Source organism: Typopeltis vanoorti, chromosome 22 (assembly GCF_054136105.1).
Source record: "Typopeltis vanoorti isolate ZY-2024b chromosome 22, IOZ_Tvanoo_1.0, whole genome shotgun sequence".
Lineage (NCBI taxonomy): Eukaryota > Metazoa > Arthropoda > Arachnida > Uropygi > Thelyphonidae > Typopeltis > Typopeltis vanoorti.
In genome coordinates this window covers 85805087-85825926 of record NC_143570.1, presented here as the reverse complement: position 1 = coordinate 85825926, position 20840 = coordinate 85805087, and the positions used below count along the sequence as shown (strand labels likewise).

Below are 20840 nucleotides of genomic sequence, written 5' to 3'. Positions count from 1 at the left end.
CGTGTGTGTGTGTCTTTTAGGCAGGTCATAAATTCTGGGAGTGTGGGCATAATGTGGTAATAGCTTTTTAATTGTTCACTCTGCCCATGTGATCACGAACTTAATTTTTGTTGTTTTCTTTTTGATGTGATTTGTAGATTGTACAGAAATATCTCGATTATCGCGGTTATTGTTGCCACAAAAAATACCACAATAATCGAATCCGCGATAATAGGGATAAATAATGTGTGTAAAATGGGTGATCAATGCCAAGGATTTTTCAAATCTATTAATTAAATTTTATATATCAAGTAAAAAAGAAATGTGTTCAGCGTGTTAAGTAAAAAATGGAGGTTCATTTAGAAAAATAAGATTATTCTTTAATCTTTATTTATATATAAGAAGTACATACAGTATATACAATTATTCTTTCTTTGATAAAAATTGGTGTAGAATTGTCTGGCGGAATTTTTTCTTTCTTTTTTTTTTTTCGTATAAAACTCGGTAGCAACAGATGGAATTTTCAATTTCCTGATGAACTTTCAGTGATCGCTCGAGATTAGGATCGCCATTCAAGATTTTTTCTTTAAAATTTTCAGCAATTCTAAACATTTCGTCTATTTCTTTGAGGGTAAATTCCTTCGGTGCCAAGTCAATTTGTTCGTCATTATCATCGATTTGAGCATCGTAAGCACATTCTCTCTCTCGAGATTAATTAGGTCTTCATCATCCAGCTCCTTATCATGTGACTGAAGCAGGTCCTGAACATCACCTTTTTCAATTTCTTTTAGTCCTAGATCGAAGCCCTAGAAAAGTGCAGCGTGGTCTAAAATATGGCGAACAGTTGATTCATTTAGACCATACTCTCTTGCAATTTTGGCTCTGGTTATGCTTGCTTCATACTTATTTATCATATGCAACTTATCTTCTAAGCTGATCACTCTACATTTCTTCTTGATAGCTGTAGACTTGAAATCATCCTTGTTTCTTTTAGCATTCATTGTAGGGGTAAATAACAAGAGAAATAAATATCCACATGTACTTCAGGCAAGGGCGGATAGTTACTGGTAAGTGGTGAGAAGGCGCCGTCGGAAAAAAACGAAGCGCTACAAGAAAGCGATACCTGGAGAGTGGCGACTCGAACTGGTTGCATATGTAGTGGGCTACATCTCACGGCCGCGATAATTCAAATTTGGAGCGCAATGATTCGAATTTTGGTATCAAATTATAAACCGCGATAAATCGAGAATCGCGATAATCGAAGCCGCAATAATCGAGGTATTCCTGTACATAATTAATTGACACCTCTTGTGGTCAGGTACTAGTTGGTTCATTTTTTCAAGCTATGTTCTCCATTTAAGAACAATGATAGCATTGACTTTATTCACTTAGTAACAATGACGTCTTAATTATTTCTTAGTGATTTAAGGGCTAATTTTTCTGCTTTGGTTAAATTGCAATTTAGCTGTTTATTAGAATTGAATATGTTGCATATTTCCATCCATCTGTATATTATTATACTGTTAGGTATAAAAAAAATTATTTTATTTATTTTTAGTATTATTTTTTACCAGAGGTCAGGCTAGGGTAAACAGTTATCAAAGCATTTAGATTTATCTTACTTTTGTGTAGTGTCATGTAGCTTGTGCCCTGTGCATGTGTTTTCCTGATGATGACCTTGATACAGAGGTCAAAACATTGAGTGTTATTTTCATAATTATAAGTAATTACTCCAGTATGTGTTTTTGTCTCCATAAATTCTTCACTATGCATGCTGATGACCATGTAACCCTAAAAAAAAAAAAAAGATTTGCTACTGCAAGTTTCATGTAATTTTCTTTTTCATAATGCATCGTTTTCTTTTCAGAACTGATTCACAGCATTTCAGTAATTAAAAAAAAAATTGCTTAGAAGTTTTGTGTATTGTAGTAGTTTGAAACTTATATTAAAAGACCTTTTTTATTGATGAATATTTGTAAGAGGGATTAACTTTTACTAATAATGGGAATCCGTTGGTGTTGGGATTTGTTCTATAATAGCATGTAAGAGAGAATTTTTAATGTTATAAATACGCTTTAAAAATGAATCAAATTTAATGTCGATGCATATTAATTTTTTTGTTTAAGGTTGCATGCATGCAGTTTATCAATATTGTTGTCCATTCAGTAGAAGATATGAATTTTAGAGTCCATCTTCAGTATGAATTCACCCAACTTGGATTGGATGATTATCTAGAAAAATTAAGACAAACAGAAAGTGAAGAACTTCAAGTGCAGATATCAGCATATTTAGATAATGTTTTTGATGTAGCTGCCCTTATGGAGGACTCGGAGACAAAGAGTGCAGCGTTGGAACAAGTATCTGATTTAGAGGAGCACCTTTCTAGGGTTTGTATTATATTATATTATATTATGTGTGTGTGTTATATATTTATATTTTTTAAACAGATTAAATGACTATAAGTTGAGAGATAAAAAGAAATAGAAACACTATTTTATTTTAAATAAACTGCACAACTAGTTTCATCTTCTTAGAGGACTTCTTCAGGTGCATAACATGAGGGAAATACTAACAAACATTGTAAGATAACTGGTAATTAGTTTACAGAATTAACAACGCATATAAAGTATATTAATTAAAGGTAACTTTAATAAATAACTTCTATATTTCGGCAACGTCATGTTGCCGAAATAGGGCACCTCTGAGAAAATAACCAATATCCTCAGAAAATATGACCTTACTTCTTGTTACAGACCATATAAAAAGTTGGCATCCCTTATCTGCTCTACCAAAGACTAACCACTTCCCTTAGACCTACCTGGTGTATACCAGGTCCCTTGCAGCTGCAAATTGTCCTACTTTGGCCAAACAGGCAGAACAACAAATATCAGGATTTCAGAACACAAAGACTACATCCGGTTTCACCAGTACAGCCGCTCTGGGCTGGCAGACCATGCCTTAGATACCCACCATAGAATTTGTTGGAAGAAAACAAAAATAATACACCGCAGCAAGTTTAAATACGAAAGATTATTCAAGGAATCATCATCAGCTCTAAAAAACGTTCCTAACCTCAACAAATTTGGATGCATGAAACTACCCCAAATTTGGGAGACTAACATTTTGAGAACTTCAGCCCACCTGCCAAGACACCAAATTAGCCCAATAGAGGGCACCATGAGGACTTTAGGAACAATATTGGTTTCTTGCTTTCTTCCTCATTTGCCTTTGTTAGTGCCTGCGTGCACATACCATATCTTTATGTTCCTGAAGATGGCAACGTGACGTTGCCGAAATATAGAAGTTATTTATTAAAGTTACCTTTAATTAATATACTTTATATGCTTTGTGGGGTGCTTAAGGGTCAAAGCTGTATAACTGAGAGGAGACCTCCACATAGCCTTTAAAGGAATGCAGAGAACCGACCAGGGCTTCTGACCTAATGTCCAATCCTCACCTTCTCGTGGTGCACCCTGTTGGGTATCTACTTGGATACCGAACAGACGAGGATGCGCTGGCAATTTGGGATGTAGCCAACCAAATTGTATTCTTATTGGTTAAACCAAAATATAGAATGATGGTACAACATGACAAAATTTCATGCTGGCTGGGGCGTCGCCCGGTTAAACAAGGCCCCCGTTGTTTTCGCCAGGGAACCAGGGCGAACAGCGAAAAGTCAGCTACTGGAACAAATCTGAAAACACACCCCAACTCAACATCACCAGAGTTAAAGATCGGTACTATCAATATAAGAAGCCTGAAGGGCAAAGAAATGGAGCTAGCTGAGGAATTAGATAAGTACCAGATTGACATAATAGGGGTGATGACTGAAACAAAAAAGACAAAAACTGGTGAGATCTTTCTGAGCAATAAGTACAAAATGTTATATTCAGGCAATGACAATCAAGAAAAAGAAGGAGTAGCCATAGTATTCAACACAAAATACGAGGCTAATCTTCTTGAATGGCAGTCAGTCTCAAGTAGAGTAATGTGTGCAAATATGAGAATGGGGAACTGGACAATGAGACTTATTTGTGCCTATGGTCCCACAGAAGGTTCTACTAAGGTAGAAGTGGAGGAATTTTTTGAGGCTTTAGAAAAAGCAACTGACACAATGAAAAATGAAAAGTTGGTCCTTGTTGGGGATCTAAATAGCAGAGTAGGAAATGATTGTGAGACATACAAAAATATTTTGGGAAAATTTGGAGAAAAGAGCAAAGCTAATAATAATGGCAAATATCTGTTGGATTTCTGCTCAGGACATGGACTGGTTATTACTAACACTATGTTCCAACATAAAAATGTGCACAAATTCACATGGAGAGAAGAGGCTAGGAATAAGAAAAGTCTCATTCACTATGTTATTGTTGATAGTGATGTTTTCTCCCTGGTGCAGGACACCAGAGTGTACAGAGGATTTGAAATTGGAAGTGATCACTATTTAGTCTTGAGCAGGATAAAATTGAATTTCATATTGAAAACAATAACATTTAAGAAAGTTTTAAAGCGAATAAAAGTTGAGCAGCTCTCAGATGTGAGCTGTAGACTAAAATACACAAAGATTATTGAAGAAAAAATGAAAGAGTTTGAGAACAGGAATCAATCCTTGGAGATTCAGTGGCAAACTCTGAAGGAAACATTGATTGATTCTGCCAGAGAGTCATGTGGTGAGGTTGTGTGCAAAGATAAAAAAATCAGAACTCCCTGGTGGACACAGGAAGTTAAAGAGGCAGTGAAGGAAAAGAAGAAAGCATATCAAAAGTTCCTGGCAAATAAGTCAGCTTTTACTCTTACAGAATACAGAGACAAATGTAAGAAAGCTAAACAGTGTGTAAAACTAGCTAAACAAAAGTCATGGGAGGACTTTGGCAAGAATATAGAAAATAAATATCAAGAAGGTGGCAAAATATTCTGGAGGTTGTTGAAGAAGCTTAAGAATGGAGGAATGAGTGCTATAAAAGGAATTAGAGATGATAAAGGTGACATGAAAACGGGAGAAAAAGATATCCTTGAAGTATGGAGTAATTACTTTGAAAAACTGCTAAATGAAACAAGCAGTGATGACACCACAGTGGTAAAAAACACTGACCTGGCATGCAGTCAGGAATACATATCCATAATTGAAGTAGAAAAAGCCATCAAAGGCTTGAAATGTGGAAAGGCAGCAGGAGTAGATGATATTCGACCAGAAATGCTGAAGTATGGTGGTATAAGAGTCTTACAGTGGCTGCACTGCATAGTTCAGAAAACCTGGACAGAGGGACGAATTCCCGATGATTGGAGTAGAGCTCTCATAGTACCCATATATAAAAAGGGAAATAAAACTGAATGTGAGAATTACGGAGGTATTTCCCTACTGAGTGTTCCTGGCAAGATCTATGCAAGTATACTTGAGAAACGGTTGAGAAGAATTGTGGAAGAAAAGCTTGGTGAAGAACAAGCTGGATTCAGGCCAAATAGAGGCTGTCAGGATCAGATCTTCACTTTACGACAAATAGTCGAGAAAGCATGGGAACATAACAAAGATCTGTATTTAAGTTTTGTCGATCTGGAAAAGGCATATGACAAGGTGCCAAGAGAGAAGCTATTCAATACGCTGCAGTTATATGGTGTCAATGGGGCATTATATCAAGCAATACTTAGTCTTTATTTGATTTGTAAGTCAGCAGTTAGAATTGAAGGAAATACAGGAAGATGGTTTAATGTTAAATCTGGTCTGAGACAAGGATGTACATTATCCCCTCTGTTATTCATTATCTATATGGATCACATTATGAAGTAAAGTGGTATTAAACATGATATCAAAATTGGAGATGTTAATGTCAGCTCTTTGCTTTATGCGGATGATGTTATACTTCTAAATAAATCCGCTACAAGTCTGCAAGATTCTCTGACTAAATTGAATAGCTGTTGTAATAGATATGGTATGAAGGTCAGCAATAAAAAGACAAAGTTAATGAAAATAGGCAGAATCATTGAAAATGTCAACTGTGTTGTGAATGGAGAACCTGTGGAACAAGTAAAACATTTCAGCTATTTAGGCACGATTTTTACTGAAGATGGTAAATTAAATATAGAAATAGACAACAGAATCAGCAAAGCTGGTATGGTGGGAAGTCAATTGAATAAATTCATATGGAATAAGAGAGAAATTAGTCTGAACACTAAATTAACTGTATACAAGACAGTGTTCAAACCAGTTATAACTTATGAATCTGAGAGCTGGGTCAGAAGTAAAACACTTGACCAAAGACTAGAGACCGCAGATATGAGAGTCCTGAGAAAGATTATAGGCGTGAACAGATGGCATCAATATCAATATCATAGTAAAAACGAGGATATTAGGAAAGAACTTGACATTGTCAGCATTCAGGAATGCATTAGCAGAGTTAATCTCAGGTGGTATGGTCACTTAAACAGAATGGAAGAGGAAAGATTAGCAAAACAAGTGTTCTCTGCCAGGTTGGCAGCAAAACGACCCAGAGAAAGACCAAGATATAGGTGGATTGATACGGTACAAAGTGCTTTAGACAATAGAAATATAAGATCTGATAATGTTGGAGTGTTGACAAGTAACAGAATGATTTGGAGGAAAATTGTAGATAGGAAATTAATAATGATGTAATTTTTTTCACGTAGTACTATCATATCCTGTACACCGGGTACATGGCAGGAATTTGATGATGATGATGATGATATATGCGTTGTTAATTCCGTAAACTAATTACCAGTTATGTATGACCAACGTATAAGCCTTGCTACTAGAAACATTGTAAGAGATAAAAATTTACATTTATAAAATGCTAACGTTATTAACATTTGAAGGTGTTCTGTATATCTCTTCACTGTTAAGTATGTGTGCACACGTTCAAGGTTTTGATAATGCCAAAAAAACTGATTTGTCCTTCACAACTGAATGATAGTTTCATCATTAGCATCAGCAGAATTCAGGACATGGTTTGACAGAGCACTTGCTCTAGTTCTGCCATATGTGATGTCATTTTTATGTACTTCTTGATGTAATTCAAAGGATTTTTCAGCCTGACTAAAATAGGACATGTTGTAGTTGCAAAAAGGGTGATTTCTATCACCCTTTTTTTTTAGGAATAGGATGGATATGAGATTGCTTCCATGCATTGGGATAAGTACCAGATATGTATAGTTGATCATAGAGATGATGCAAGACGGGTGCTAATTCTTGAGCACAGTGTTTAAGAACAAATGGAGAGATCCCATCACATCCAGAATACTTTTTAGTATCCAAGTTTTTTAGGTTTTTTTTGTTGAAAAACTAAAGGAGACTTACAGTGCTTGCATTCTGATATGGTAGGAGGTCATCAATGCAGGAGTTTGTGAAAAGAGTGATGCCAGGAGGTCTGCTTTATCTTTGGGTGAAGTAACAGTGGTGCCATCAGGATAACAAAGTGGTGGAAATTGCATCCAATAGCCTTAGCAAGGGACCAGACTCAGCTTCCATTTGGACAGTAGGCTGTTGACCTTTATGAATTCCGATTAGGATCTGCTGATGACTGATTTGCATATGTTTTGTGCTTTGGTGTAGACAGACTGAAAAAACAAATTACTACAGGATAGATGCCAAAGAAATTTTTCAATAGGTGATAAGGCAGAAGAGAACAAAAGATCACCTCTGGAAATCGTCCTGTTCTGTATTTGTTATAGACAGTAAGAGTGTGGATAACAAAGTCTTGAAGATTACATTTTTTGCTTAGACAGTTGAATGAGTGCATTGTAAACAGCTTCAGAAAAAGATGTGAGCACTGTGTGAATAATGTTTAGTATATGCCCCTCACAATGAATCTTCAGCTTCTATGGAATTCACTGTATAATAATGTGCAAAAATGGAAATCATTTTCAAATAATTTTATGTGCCAGCATGCAATGTGTTGCATGCTGAATTAAAGTTGCATTGTCTTTTTTGTAAACACATAAAAGTAGAAAAGGGCATAATCTTCATAACATATATGAATTACTGAGCGAGCACTTTGCAAGAATATATCTTCCAGGTGGTGACATTGCAGAAATGAATGAACCGATAGATTATACGGGAATTGTGGTGAATGAAGTGGAGGTGAGTAGTCTATTGCAAAACCTCGATGTCAATACATCTGTGGGATTGGATGGTATACCAGCTCGTGTTGTACGTGAAGTGGCCAAAGAATTGTCAGTACCCTTGACCATTTTGTTTAATTTGAGTCTCGGGATTGGATTAGTCCAGAGGGGGTGGAAAGAGGGGAAAATAGTACCGTTGCATAAAGGAGGTTCCAAGACTGCTGTTGTAAATTACTGACCGATTAGCATATCAGGAATCGTTGTCAAGGTCTTGGAGAAATTAGTCAAGAGAAGAATACAGGACTGGATAGATGAAAATGGGATACTGTATGGGGACAACATGGTTTTGTGAAGGGTAGATCATGCCTCAGTAACTTGCTCATGTTTTATAACACAGTGACAGCTGAACTGGATAAGGGTAATGGGTTTACAGTGATTTTACTGGACCTTGCCAAGGCCTTTGACAGGATACCACATGTTACTCTAATCAGTAAACTGGAGCAGATGGGGATGGATATAGGGTTGGTGAGATGGATAGGAGGGTGGCTGATGGAGAAATACCATGGAGTGGAGTCCAAAAGACGGCTTGTGACTAGTGTTATGCCGCAGGGTTCTGTTCTTGGACCACTATTTTTCAATTTGTTCATTAACGTTATAGGAAAGGATCTGAGAGGAAGTGTTCACTTGTTTGCTGATGATGCAAAGTTGGGTAGAGCAATTGTGAGTGCACAGGATGTCAAAATTTTAATAGTTTGGAGGACTGGGCTAGGGAAAATGGATGTCAATTTAATGTGGGAAAGTGTAAGGGTTGAAAAGATTAGCAGCAGTATATCACATTGGTGGAACTGTACTCAGGAGATTGAGGTCAGAGATTTGGGAGTGTTGGTGGATAGGGAGTTGACATTTAGGGGGCACATTGCAAATGTGGCTAAATCAGCTCATCAAATCACTTGGTTGCTGAAAAAAACTTCAACAAGCAGAGATAAACAAGTTATTGTTCCTCTGTATCAAGCCTTGATAAGACCCCATCTAGACTACTGTGCCCAGATATGGGTACCAAGGTTTCTTCTTGATGGGGAGGATGTTGGGAGGATCCAGAGATGAGTGACCAAGATAATAGCAGGTCTATGGAATGAGCCTCATGAGAACAGGTTGAAGATTTGTGGGTTGAAGAAATTGGTTGATAGTTGGATATGGTTGAGACATTCAAATTACTGAAGGGTTTCTATAAGATTAATTCAGAAGATATTGTTGAGAATAGGACTGGTGGTGGGAGGACTAGGGGCCATACATGGAAGCTGGGCAAGAATGTGGTTAGCAAGGGTGTTAGAGCTAGGTTTTTTACTTGGAGAATGGTGAATGAGTGGAATAAGCTGCCAGAGTCTGTTGTGGGTGCCATGACTGTGAATGAGTTCAAGGCGAGGTATAATAGATACTCTGTGAATGTCGAATAGTTGTTTTTGACATGATGTTAGGGCCTCCCTCGATGAGTCTGTCGACTCCCTGGAGTTGCCCATAATAATAATAATAATCCTGAGAAAAATTAGAGGACTGAACAGGTGGTATTAATGGGAGTGTCATATTAAAAATGAGGATATTAGGAAAGAACTTATTGTTGTTAGCATTCAGGAATGTGTTAGCAGAGCTAATGAGTGGTATGGGCACTTAAACAGAATGGGAGAGGAAAGTGTTCTTTGCCAGGATGGCAGGAAAAAGACCCAGAGGAAGACCAAGAAATAAATGGATTGATACAGTAAAAAGTGCTTTAGAAGACAGAAATATCTGACTATATTGGACTGTTGAAAGATAACAGGCAAATCTTGAACAAAAATGTTGATAGGAAGTTAGTAATGATTTAACTGTTCGTGTTGGTACTATCATAAGATCCTGCACATACCTTGGGGGTATGTGTCAGGAATTTGATGCTGATGTAAGTGGGAGAGCCAATACAGTTCATTATTGGGTGTAGGGGTCACCCTTCTGAACATTAGGTAGACCATAGAGACAAATCAGTTGGGCATGACGAATTGTAACTTTTTAAGAGTAGTGACATTCAAAGTTGTACATCGTCCAATAATTTATTGATTTAATTTTTTGTTACATCCATTCTGATCACACTGTAGGTTTACCATCTCTCGATAAGATATTAATTTTACGATTATACTCGGTGATATTAATAATAATAATAATCTAATAATGGATGATTTAGTGCAGTAAGATTTCTCATTTATCGATATACCAGCATTTACAGTAACTGTGTTTGCTCCTAAAAACAATAGGATTTCTGCCATTTTTTCATTTCTTGCAGACTGAAACTCCAAAATTAACGCTGTTGCACTAAGTGATCAGTACTTCAAAAAATTACCAGTTCTGTAAATTGTCTGGCTAACATATATCACTAATGAACAGCTTAAACAGTGTGTGTGCTTTTTTGCTGGTTAATAATTGTTTAGTTTGACTTTATTTAGATAAGATTTATGCTTTTCTAAATATTCAAAAACACTGTCTCTACAATTTCATAATATGAAGAATACTATTTTTTAAAAGGCAAATGAAGAGATTCAAGAAAAAGAAAATGAATTCATGGCAAAGTTAGGTAAGTAGATCATTTTAATGAACACTTGGTTATTTTCTGAAAATATATACATGTATTACTATTATTATTATTATTATACAGGTATCTCCAGGAGGTAAAAAGATTTATCGTGGGAGAACCACATTGACCATTATTCACACAATATTCATTATACCTCTCATCAAACTTATTCACAATTGGAGCAATCATAACTACCAGTGGCAATCCATTCCACTCATTCACTGTTCTCCAAGCAAAGAACCTAGTCTTCACACCCTTAGCAACTACACTTATACAACTTCCCTTGTTCTCCCACTACTTATGTATTCAAAAATTTCTTTAATGCTGATTATATAGAATCTCATTAGTAACTTATACATTTCTAACATGTTGCCTCTGATATGCATGTCAACTAATCTCTGCAACCTACACACATTCAATCTCTCCTCATGAGTTTCCACAGACATGTCACCAGCTAGGTTACTTGGCTCTGAGTCTTCTCCATCCCCATTGTAGTCTCCTCTAAGAAACAGGTGACCAAATATGTGATCAAGATGTGGCTGAATCATAACCTTATTCACTGTCAACTAGGTCACTGATACCAATAATATTTGGTCAAGCCCAACTTACAAATGCCAAAAAACTCCTCTCCTTTATTCCTGATACTTCAGGCTCTAGTCTACATGCATTTCAACATCCCCTCTGGCCCACAGTTACTCTTCCATAATGCTATTACCAGCCCATTCAGATTCAAAACCTTGGAAACCACACCCAGCTGTTTCTGGCCACATGCTTGTTTGCATACCCCCTCCTTCCTCATGATATCTCTAGTTTCCCTGATTTTGCACTTCCAAACTCTCACTGTCCATATACACTTTTTTTTTTGTCCATCAGGTTCACTCCACACATCTCTGAACTGTAAACTATAAACAATATGTTGATGATAATACAAACTTGTTGCATCCCACTGCTTCACAGACTTTCTGTGAAGTTTCTGTGCTCTTTTTTTTTTCTCATGGGCCTCTTCATCCAAGTGTTTCTTGCTGTTCCTATGATACTGTCTGTCTTCTGGATCTCTCTCTCTGGGAATCCTGAAGATAGTAAAGAGAGACTGTCCATTTGTCATCTTTCATCCAGGCTACATGGTTTGATGTCTGAATTTTTTTACCTTAAAAAAATTAAATATTATATTTAAAATTGAAATATTTTGTGCATTGTTTAGAATTGTATAATCAGCAGTTGGACTTATCAGTTTTGTGTGCCTGGAAAGCATATGTGCTTGTCCATATACAAAGCCCTTTTCATTTGTCTTCTTTTTCTGTAGTTTCCTTCCTATTATTTCCCTCGAGTCTTTTTTTTTACTCTCCCATTTTCCTGACAATATCACTATGGGATTCATCACCCTGCCACCATGTTTGCCACACAGTGTGATCTATGGACATCCAGAAAAGAGGATCCTGTTAATTTTGTATTACTATTGTCTTCTCCTTCATCAGTTCTACATAGCCAAACAGGATCAGTTGGCTAGTGGGCTTGCCTGAAAGGGTTAAAAGTATACTATGCAGTAAGTCTTCTTCTCTCTCCTGTAGTTACAGAGCCCAAGCCTTGCTGGCTGCAGTGCTGGTGTAGCATCCAGGGTAATCCTGGCATTTCACTTCCAAGCACAGTCATTGTTTGTCAGATAATTGGACATCCATGTACAACTCTGTAGTGTGTAGAAATTTCTGGCACTGAACCAGAAAATCCTTTTGAGCATGAATCGTTTTCTCAGATTTTTTGGGGTCCCTCAAAAGTAATAAGAAACAAAAGACATTTGATGCATACACAAATATACTATTGTTTCTTGTCATCCATTCAACAAGTGAAAAGCTAGTAAGGAAAATGTTACCCTTTATTCAAAAGGATTTACAAGGATTGGCAGGATTTTTCAAATCTGTGTTGGTCACATTCTTGTTGAAACATTCTGGCAGCAACACTCAGAAGAGCTACTGCTTTCAGCACATCATTGGAGAGGAGAGAAAACCCGAGGAAAACTTGGGTTTTCCTACTTGTAAATGGAAGAAAATCAACTGTAAAACCCACACTATTTCAGACATTAATATGCTGCATTAGGGTTAGCGACCACGAGAAGGCAGCACTAATCTGCCTGGTTAGTGATTGGCTACTAGTTGAGATTGAACTTCCTCTTATTCTCCAAAAGTTTCATATGTTTAAAGTAGCCTTGCCTATATCTTTACACGGAATGATGTTTTCTTATACCGAATACCACATGGAAAATTGTCTAGGCTAACAGGAAATACATTTTCCTGTTTTGTGAAAATTAATGCTGAGGCAATCAGCTGAATATCTATCATTGAAACAGTGATGTGTGTAATAGATTGTGTTGTCCATTCATTACTTATTTTAATGGTATTACAACACCAAAAACAATACTAAATTATAAAAGAATTATTTAAATTAAGGGGATATTAAATCCCACATTCTGTAGATTCTTCATTCGCAATGCAGTTGATATTTTCAATTCTTCTGCCTATTTTCATTTTCTTTGTCTTGTTATTGCTGACCTTCATACCATATCTATTACAACAGTTATTCAATTTAGTCAGGGAATCTTGCAGACTTGTAGCGGATTTATTTAGAAGTATAACATCATCCACATAAAGCAAAGAGCTGACATTAACATCTCCAGTTTTGATATCAGGTTTAATACTGCTTTCCTTTTATAATGCAATCCATATAGATGATGAATAACAGAGGAGATAATGTACATCCTTGTCTGACCCCAGATTTAACATTAAGCCATATTCCCGTACTTCCTTCAATTCTAACTGTTGACTTACAACTCGAATAAAGACTAGACTAAGTATTGCTTAATGTAATGCCCCACTGACACCATATAACTGTATGGTTTTGAATAGCTTCTCTCTTGACACCTTGTCATATGCCTTTTCTAGATCTGTAAAATTTAAATACAGATCCCTCCATAGTCATTCTTCTTCCTACTTGCCACTTAACAAAAAACTATTTGGGATTTCTGTTTGTCTGTTCAGCTCATTTCTTCTCATTATCTGATTTTGCCTTCATTACCATGCTTGTCATCTTTTTGGCCTGATCCTGATCCTTGTAGCGTTCGTCAGTTAGCTAGTTACCTTTCCTCCTTGTATTTTCTTTTTTGCAGTTTATAGTTAATGATACTACTCATCCATCTAACTCTTACCCGAATTATTCTCCTGACTTTGGGTATGCAGTATGGTATTGCTTTCTCCAGATATCCCTTGACTATCCACCATGCACTGTGAACATCCTTCCCTTATGGAACTTTATGCCATAATACTTCTTCAAGCTGCTGCTTAAGTGTATCATAATCACCTGCCTTATATATGTGGAACTATATAAGGCAGGTTTACAAAAAAGTGACATATATTCTTGATTTCATATACTGCCTTATTACCTGGAATTTCCACATGTTTTGCTACCTCCCAAGTCAAGGCCACATGGTCAATTTTCCCATTTGGTGACAATGTAGCCATCTTAATAATGGACAGGCCTTCTGACCCTATAACAAGATCCAATACTCTCATACTCTTACCTTCTGCTTCAAGTAATTATATCTCAGTAAGTGTATAAATTCCATTTCCTTCCTGTCATGTGATCTTTCCTTCTTCCAATCTATGTCTCCGAAGTTGAATTTCCCCCATAATAATCACTCAAAAATAGTCTCGTTAATGCCTATAAGTTTATAACATTTGGCAAAGTTGCACTAACGAATGCCAAAAACTGTTCTCTTATTCCTGATGCTTCTATCATTAATATATAGAAACTGTAGCATTCCCTTTAGCCCCCAGCCACCTTTACTTCTTGAATTGTTTATCCTTCGATATTGTTGCCTGAGAAACTAGATTACTCATTTGCTTAATGGGTGCCTTCACACACACACACTTGTTTTCATTCACCCTAATTGCTTTAATTTTGATGATTTTGCACTTCCGCACTCTTAGTGAAAAAAGCTCTCTCCAACACCTAACTCTGAATCCATTTAAGTGCAATCCATCAGCATTGCACAAAGATTTCTATTCATCAATCTCAGGTCATAGGTTGACATATAATGGTGAAAAATCAGATACTGGAATAAACTTGCACTCACTGTGCTGAACTGAAGATAGCCACCATCACTATAAAAAGTATCAACATTAAAGAAGTGGAACTGGCACAAGAATTACAGAAGTACTGCATTGACATAATTGGTGTTATGGGAACAAAGAAAACAAAAATAAGTGAAATTCTTCTAAATAAAATAACTGCAAGATATTATTTACAGGCAATAATGATCAGACAATGGAAGGAGATGTCGTATTTAATACTAAACATGAAGATAACCTTCATGATTGGCACATTATTTCAAAATAATTATAAAACATTTCAAAATAATTATAAAATGAAATTTACTTATTTCTATATTACCGCAGAAGGTTCTGCTAAGTGTTGAACATGTTTTTTCACTTGGTTATACTATTAATTAAAGATGCCAAGAAATTATATTCTTGATTTCATCCTTTATTCAAGTGTAGGCAACAAAGTTTGCTCGTGAAGTAAGCTCTTTATGTGGCTCTATATTTGGGAACAATAACCTCTTTCCTTTTAAATATTAAGGTCCTCTTCATTATTGCCATAATCTGCTCTGTCACAATTTAGAATTTTAGCAATGTCAGCTCTAAACTTCAAGTGTTTGTCCTTCATCCCTCCCACATCTCTTACACTTTGCAACATTGAACTTGTAACTCCATTCACTTGCCTGCTCACACACACTCTTCAGATCCTCCTGTATGGTCACATCTGCCCTACTCTTCAAAATTTTTCTAATCTTGGCATTATCTGCAAACAGCTGTATATTTCTAGTTAAGCTACCAATAATGGTCCCTCTTGGGACCATTAATGTTTAACTTGTATGTAAATGATATTGACAGACCTCTAAAGCAACTGCTAATTACCTTCTTCTTTTGGGGATACCATCCTCCAACTCTCAACTTGCTGATATACTGACACCTATCCAACTCACTAGTCTCTTATTTAGTCCCATTCCTTTCCAGTTTTTAGTTATCTTATCATGTGAATATCTTTCACGGGCCTTTGAAAAATCCAAGTGGTATACCACTGTATATGCCTCTTCCTTGTCCAGTGAATTTGTCACCTTTTAGTACATAAGCATATTGGCAACACATGTCCTCCCTTTAAGCCCATCCATGCTTACTATTACAGGAAATATGACTTATCAACCCATTTCTGAATTCATGCCCTCACCAACCTCTCCCACACATTAACCACAGACATACAAATTGGCCTATAATTGTAGCCTGTCTCATCTCTCCCCTTTGTGAAGTCTAACAGCTTAATCCCCCCCCTTCCCTCCTTGGGGACTTGTCTTGTTGCAAGACTCATGTTAAACAGCTATGTGAAGGGTGCTGTTAACTACCTGGAGGATTCCTTTAAGACAGGGTGATAATGTTGTCAAGTTCTACTTCTTTATTAACATCAGTTGTATTTAATTTCTTGTATACCTCCTGCTCATTGATTATCAGTTTGTACTTTGCCATACCCTCTGCACAAAAGTTCCCCAATTATATTGTATTTTTTTAAGGATTAAATATTTTCATTCTTGTTGGAATATATGCTTTTGTCTGCAAATTTCTCAGTAAGTTGTGTTCTTCTGAATGGTTTTCCTCTTTGTGTATATAAAATAATAATAATAATAATAAAAAAAAACTCAAGTTTCTGGGATGAAAAACCTGCCACTTACAATGAAACCAATCAACTCACTTTCAATTGAAAAGCTCTTGTAAAGATTATCTGTGTCTGTCCATGACAGGATTTGAATTTAGGCCTTTCCAACCACACTTCATCATTTATGTTAATAAGATTATTTTTGAATTTTAATTTTTATCAGTAAATATATTTTAAACGATTACTGCAACTGAAACATTCATTAAAAACTTTCTTTAATTATTACTAGATTATTATAATATGTAAAGCAAAAAAAAAAGTTTGCAAGGAAAGATTTTTATAAAAGCATTGTGGAATAAATGAGTTATGTGACAAACTGGTGCAAAAATTGAAAAATGATCACTGTAGATGACCTGTTGAATAGGAAGGATATATACCTGTTTAATTCATTAATTGGTTGAAGGGTGTGGGAATAGTCAAGATTGCTTCTGAGAGAACACTGATTTAATGCAGTAATGTGTAACTGCAGTTCTGGAGGATTATTACAGATCTTGTTTATCACCATTTCCCCTCCATTTTCTCTCTCTTTCTCTCATGTTTGGAAAACACTGGAAACATAGAGGAAAGAAGTTCTAACATACTTCACTGTCACTATAGTAAAGTTTGTATGGTAGAGATTTGCTGCAGTGAATTTCCTATAACATAATAATGATTGCTTTGTAACTTTGGCTAGGGCACATCTGTAATTAAGTATGCGAGTTCCCTTTATTGGAATATGGTTATAATGTGAATTTACTCTATCATCATTGAAATATGACCTGTAAATGCTTAATCTTAAAATATTTAATGTGTATTTATATTTTATATTATTATCCTGACAGCTTTGTATTAAATCATGAAAACTTATAATTGTATTAAATAATTATTTTTTTTTTTTTAATTCTTTAGTGGAACTTGAAACACACCTAGAAAGTGCCCTGAGAGAAAATAATGAACTTCAGGTAAAAATCAGGTTTATATAACCACATACAACAGACTAATATTAATATAAGGAAATCATGAACATTCAAGCGAAGAAAAAGTTTTCTGATATATTTTTATACTTCTGCAGTTATTAAAATGTCTTTTAACATTATAGACCCTCAAAATCATATATATCACTGTATAGAAAAACATCTCTAAACATTACTTATTTTTTTACATTCTGCTATAGGAATTTAAATATGAACTTCAGGTAACAGTCCTTGGGTGAATTTTTATCAAAAATTCAAGAATTTTTCCAAGAAGTTCCACATTGTAGATTTGTGTAGTGTGGAACCTTATGCATGCCTTATATTTAAAATAAGCTGTTAGAATTGAAGGATACACAATTGTATGTTATCTCCACTGATTATTTATAATCACTGTCAGTTACATTATTAAGGAAAGTGATATAAAATTTGATATTCAAGTGGAAGATATTAAGCTTAATTCTTCATTCTCTGTAGATGACATTATTATTATTGATGTGAGACATGTCAGATCTATCTAGGGTGGCAACAGCATGTATCCAACAAAATACCCAACTTCATATTTATATCAGGATGTGTATGTAATTAAACCAAAATGTATTCCAAGTCAGTTTTGTGTTAGCGTAGGGGAAAACAATCCCTCACTGCCACATTCCATGACTGAATAACTTGATGATGGGTAGGGGAGGCAGGTATTAACACGTTCGCTGCCACGCTACTTCGGCATAGTCTGTTCCCATACGCCGAGCAATTTCACTTCTTCAAGGTCAGTACGGTAATCTCGTTGCCGGTGGTAAGCGTCATACGAGTATACTCGTAGCTGGCTTGTGGGGCTGGTTTACTAACTACGAGTATACTCGTAGTTGGCAGCGAACATGTTAACAGCTGGTGAAATCTATGCTGAGTCATCACTACTGTAGCCAAACTGATGTGCATACATGAATTTCACTACCAGTGTTTAGGATGACTTATGCAGATTCATCAAGTGTATGTTTTCCTCATTCATTCTCTCACTTTTTAATTAATTTATTTTTTCATGCATATTTATGCATTCAGGTAATATTGACATGCCCCCAACGATGCCATATTAAAGAATTATTACCTTCACTTTTAATTAACCTGCCATCCTGTCACAACTGTTTAATGCTGCCTTTAAGATAGATAAATATACTGACCCTATAACCTGTTGATGATGATGATGGCTAGCCCACACATTTTTCACCCAAACAATATACTGACCCTATAACCTGTTGATGATGATGATGGCTAGTCCATACATTTTTCATCCAAACAATATACTGAACCTATAACCTGTTGATGATGATGATGGCTAGTCCACACATGTTTCACCCAATCAATAAAAAAATGGATGTATATTAAGTTAATAAGCCGAAAAGCTATTTTACCGGCGAATATGTTAATAGAAAGGGGGATGGTAAATCCCTCTATGTTTCTACAGCTGGGTACGAAACTCGGATCGAAATCCATAGAGTTTCATGCCGAAAAAACTATCGGCAGGTTTCAACCTTTTAAAAAAGGTTGAAACCGATCTGGGTAGTGACTTCTTCTCATAATGTAAAACAATATATATACATCTCTTAGGAGCTGGGTTTTACATTATGAGAGAATATTAAAGTTAGTGATGGAGCTTGCTCCACCTTTGCATGGAGTTGCCCTGGTGTTGTACTACCCAAGTGATCATTTACACTTGGGCCAGCTGATAGTTTTTTCGGCATGAAACTCTATGGATTTCGATCCGAGTTTCGTTCCCGGCTGTAGAAACATAAAGGGATTTACCATCCCCCCTTTCTATTAACATATTCGCCGGTAAAATAGCCTTTCGGCTTATTAACTTAGTAATTAACAATAAATATAGGAGTACACCACTTCGGCAATTCGATAGTAGAGGTATGTAAGTTCGTGTTCACTTAAAACCTTGAAATTCCAGGTCTACCTACTCACTGATGAGACCTCAAAAAAGGTTGAAACCGGTCTGGGTAGTGACCTCTTCTCATAATGTAAAACAATATATATACATCTCTTAGGAGCTGGGTTTTACATTATGAGAGAATATTAAAGTTAGTGATGGAGCTTGCTCCACCTTTGCATGGAGTTGCCCTGGTGTTGTACTACCCAAGTGATCATTTACACTTGTGCCCGCCGATAGTTTTTTCGGCATGAAACTCTATGGATTTCGATCCGAGTTTCGTTCCCGGCTGTAGAAACATAAAGGGATTTACCATCCCCCCTTTCTATTAACATATTCGCCGGTAAAATAGCCTTTCGGCTTATTAACTTAGTAATTAACAATAAATATAGGAGTACACCACTTCGGCAATTCGATAGTAGAGGTATGTAAGTTCGTGTTCACTTAAAACCTTGAAATTCCAGGTCTACCTACTCACTGATGAGACCTCAAAAAAGGTTGAAACCGGTCTGGGTAGTGACCTCTTCTCATAATGTAAAACAATATATATACATCTCTTAGGAGCTGGGTTTTACATTATGAGAGAATATTAAAGTTAGTGATGGAGCTTGCTCCACCTTTGCATGGAGTTGCCCTGGTGTTGTACTACCCAAGTGATCATTTACACTTGTGCCCGCCGATAGTTTTTTCGGCATGAAACTCTATGGATTTCGATCCGAGTTTCGTTCCCGGCTGTAGAAACATAAAGGGATTTACCATCCCCCCTTTCTATTAACATATTCGCCGGTAAAATAGCCTTTCGGCTTATTAACTTAGTAATTAACAATAAATATAGCACTACACCACTTCGGCAATTCGATAGTAGAGGTATGTAAGTTCGTGTTCACTTAAAACCTTGAAATTCCAGGTCTACCTACTCACTGATGAGACCTCAAAAAAGGTTGAAACCGGTCTGGGTAGTGACCTCTTTTCATAATGTAAAACAATATATATACATCTCTTAGGAGCTGGGTTTGACATTATGAGAGAATATTAAAGTTAGTGACAGAGCTTGCTCCACCTTTGCATGGAGTTGCCCTGGTGTTGTGCTACCCAAGTGATCATTTGCACTTGGTCCCACCGATGGTTTTTTCGGCATGAAACTTTATGGATTTCGATCCGAGTTTCATACCCGGCTGTAGAAACATAAAGGGATTTACCATCCCCCCCTTTCTATTAACAAATGGATGTATAATTTGTTCTAAATCGGTTCTTTACTGTCTCTTTATTATGTCCCTCTAGTAGAGCATATACATACATACTTATGAACTTCAGTTATCTTATCTGTCTCCTGTTTGATAAATTCACCAGATTGCAACTAACCAACTGATTCTCAGGTTTAACTATTAGGAGAAACTCATGTTAGAAGTTTAATGAAGTATAACCAGAATTAGGAAAAGATTAAAAATAATATTTAATTCTTCTAATATTTTGTCTGTTACAGAGACATCATCAGAGTGTACAACATAAGACTTGTAGCATTCATACAAAAGGCAAACACAAAACTAAGTGAAACATGGAT

The 20840-nt window shown here is 36.1% G+C and overlaps 1 protein-coding gene across 1 annotated transcript in view; it reads left to right on the top strand.

The window, feature by feature from the left end:
* Nucleotides 1-20840, top strand: part of Frl (formin-like protein) — a 516064-nt gene that overhangs the window by 286298 nt on the left and 208926 nt on the right. Inside the window, 3 exon segments of the mRNA XM_090412395.1 lie at nucleotides 2106-2366; nucleotides 10597-10645; nucleotides 17291-17343. Of these exon segments, the coding sequence (XP_090268521.1) occupies nucleotides 2106-2366; nucleotides 10597-10645; nucleotides 17291-17343 (363 nt within the window).